The 1400-nt window shown below is 48.0% G+C and overlaps 1 protein-coding gene across 1 annotated transcript in view; it reads left to right on the top strand.

Annotated features, from left to right (window-relative positions):
• Positions 1-318: 318 nt before the first annotated feature.
• Positions 319-1400, top strand: part of EMH_0091580 (uncharacterized protein) — a gene marked incomplete at both ends in the record, with an annotated part of 1765 nt that continues 683 nt past the window's right edge. The window contains 3 exons of the mRNA XM_013501742.1: positions 319-423; positions 655-1090; positions 1326-1400. Coding sequence (XP_013357196.1) covers positions 319-423; positions 655-1090; positions 1326-1400 — 616 coding nt within the window. The remainder of the gene's footprint in view (positions 424-654; positions 1091-1325) is intronic.

Genomic DNA, 1400 nt, shown 5'->3' with positions numbered 1-1400 from the left:
TGGAGGCTTCCCGCATTACGGCACACAAAAGGGGCGACAGGAACTTCCATGTCTTTTATCAGCTATTGAGAGGTAAGGAATTTGTCTCGCATGGAAGACGAATGCCATCTCCATAGCACAGAAGATTTTTAGATTTTTTGCGACAGCAAGCAGAGGTGGGAGGTTCCTGTTTATAGTGACGGCGAGCCAACTGTGGGTGGGGCACCGTTCAAAGTTCACATTAAGTAAATATTCTTCTTGCACTTGCGGTGTATTCCAGGCACGAGTGACGAGCTGCGCGAATCTATGAGGTTGGCAAGTGACGAAGGGGCCTACCGAATGTTAAGGCCTGCGGAATCCCACAATTTCTTGCAGAAACTCTTCTCCAAAGAACAGAACGCAACTCGCCTGAGCGGAGTAGATGGCGCTGAAGGCAATGCTCAGGTCCCTCTTCAAGTGGATCAGGTCCAGCAAACCTATGTTCATCGGATTTGCATTCGTTTAGTTCGACTAGATGCTACGTATGATTCATGCAAAACAAGCTTCTGGTGGACGTCGCAGTCAAACTATTCGATTGTTGCATATCCGTGGCTTGAGTTGCTTCCAGAGGCCCCATTTCCTGACAGTGTCTTCTTATGCCTATACATCTTATGGTGTGCATGCTTTCCTGCACAGGAAAATTTCAAGCTAATGGTGAGAGGATTCAAGCGTGCGGAGTTCTCACCTGCTGAAATCACTGAATTGCTGCAGCTACTGGCCGGCCTTCTTCACCTGTCCAATGTTTCTCTAACGGAATGCGACGGGGATATTTTGCAGCTGAAGGACACAGCCTCGCTTGAGGCACTCGAGAACGCATCTTTGTTGCTGGGGCTAGAGCAAGAGGAGCTTGAAATTTTGCTGCAGTGTCGCTGTATGCTTTTGAAGGGGGATATCCTTTTCACACATAGGAATGAGCAGCAAAGCGCCAGTGCCCGATGTTCTCTAATCAAGTTCATCTATAGCCGCATCTTTGACTATATAGTGCATCGACTAAACAAAAGTGCTGCACGACATATAACAAAGCATGGAAAGCAGCACAGCGAAGCTATCAACAGGAGCAAGACAATTGGCAGTAAGCATCAACCATGATACCCGGTGTACCAGGTCACACTGCCTTGTACGCCGATTCCGCCTCCTTAGCTACTTGTTACGGAAGTATCTCCAGACTTGAAATGATGACTGTGACTGAGTGCCATTGAAGTGAGTGGCACAATCGGGAGTTCATGGTCGTGTCTCGGAAAGGGCATGATGGAGAAAAATACGCCCGCATGCTACGTGTCTGCGGTATCATGTGTTATTACCTTCAGTTCTTGACATCTACGGTTTTGAGTCCTTTGGGCTGGAAAACGGACTGGAGCAGCTCTGCATCAATTATGCAAACG

This window comes from Eimeria mitis, genomic scaffold (assembly GCF_000499745.2).
Source record: "Eimeria mitis Houghton genomic scaffold, Emh_scaff7454, whole genome shotgun sequence".
Classification (NCBI taxonomy): domain Eukaryota; phylum Apicomplexa; class Conoidasida; order Eucoccidiorida; family Eimeriidae; genus Eimeria; species Eimeria mitis.
This window is presented reverse-complemented; position numbering and strand designations above follow the sequence as displayed.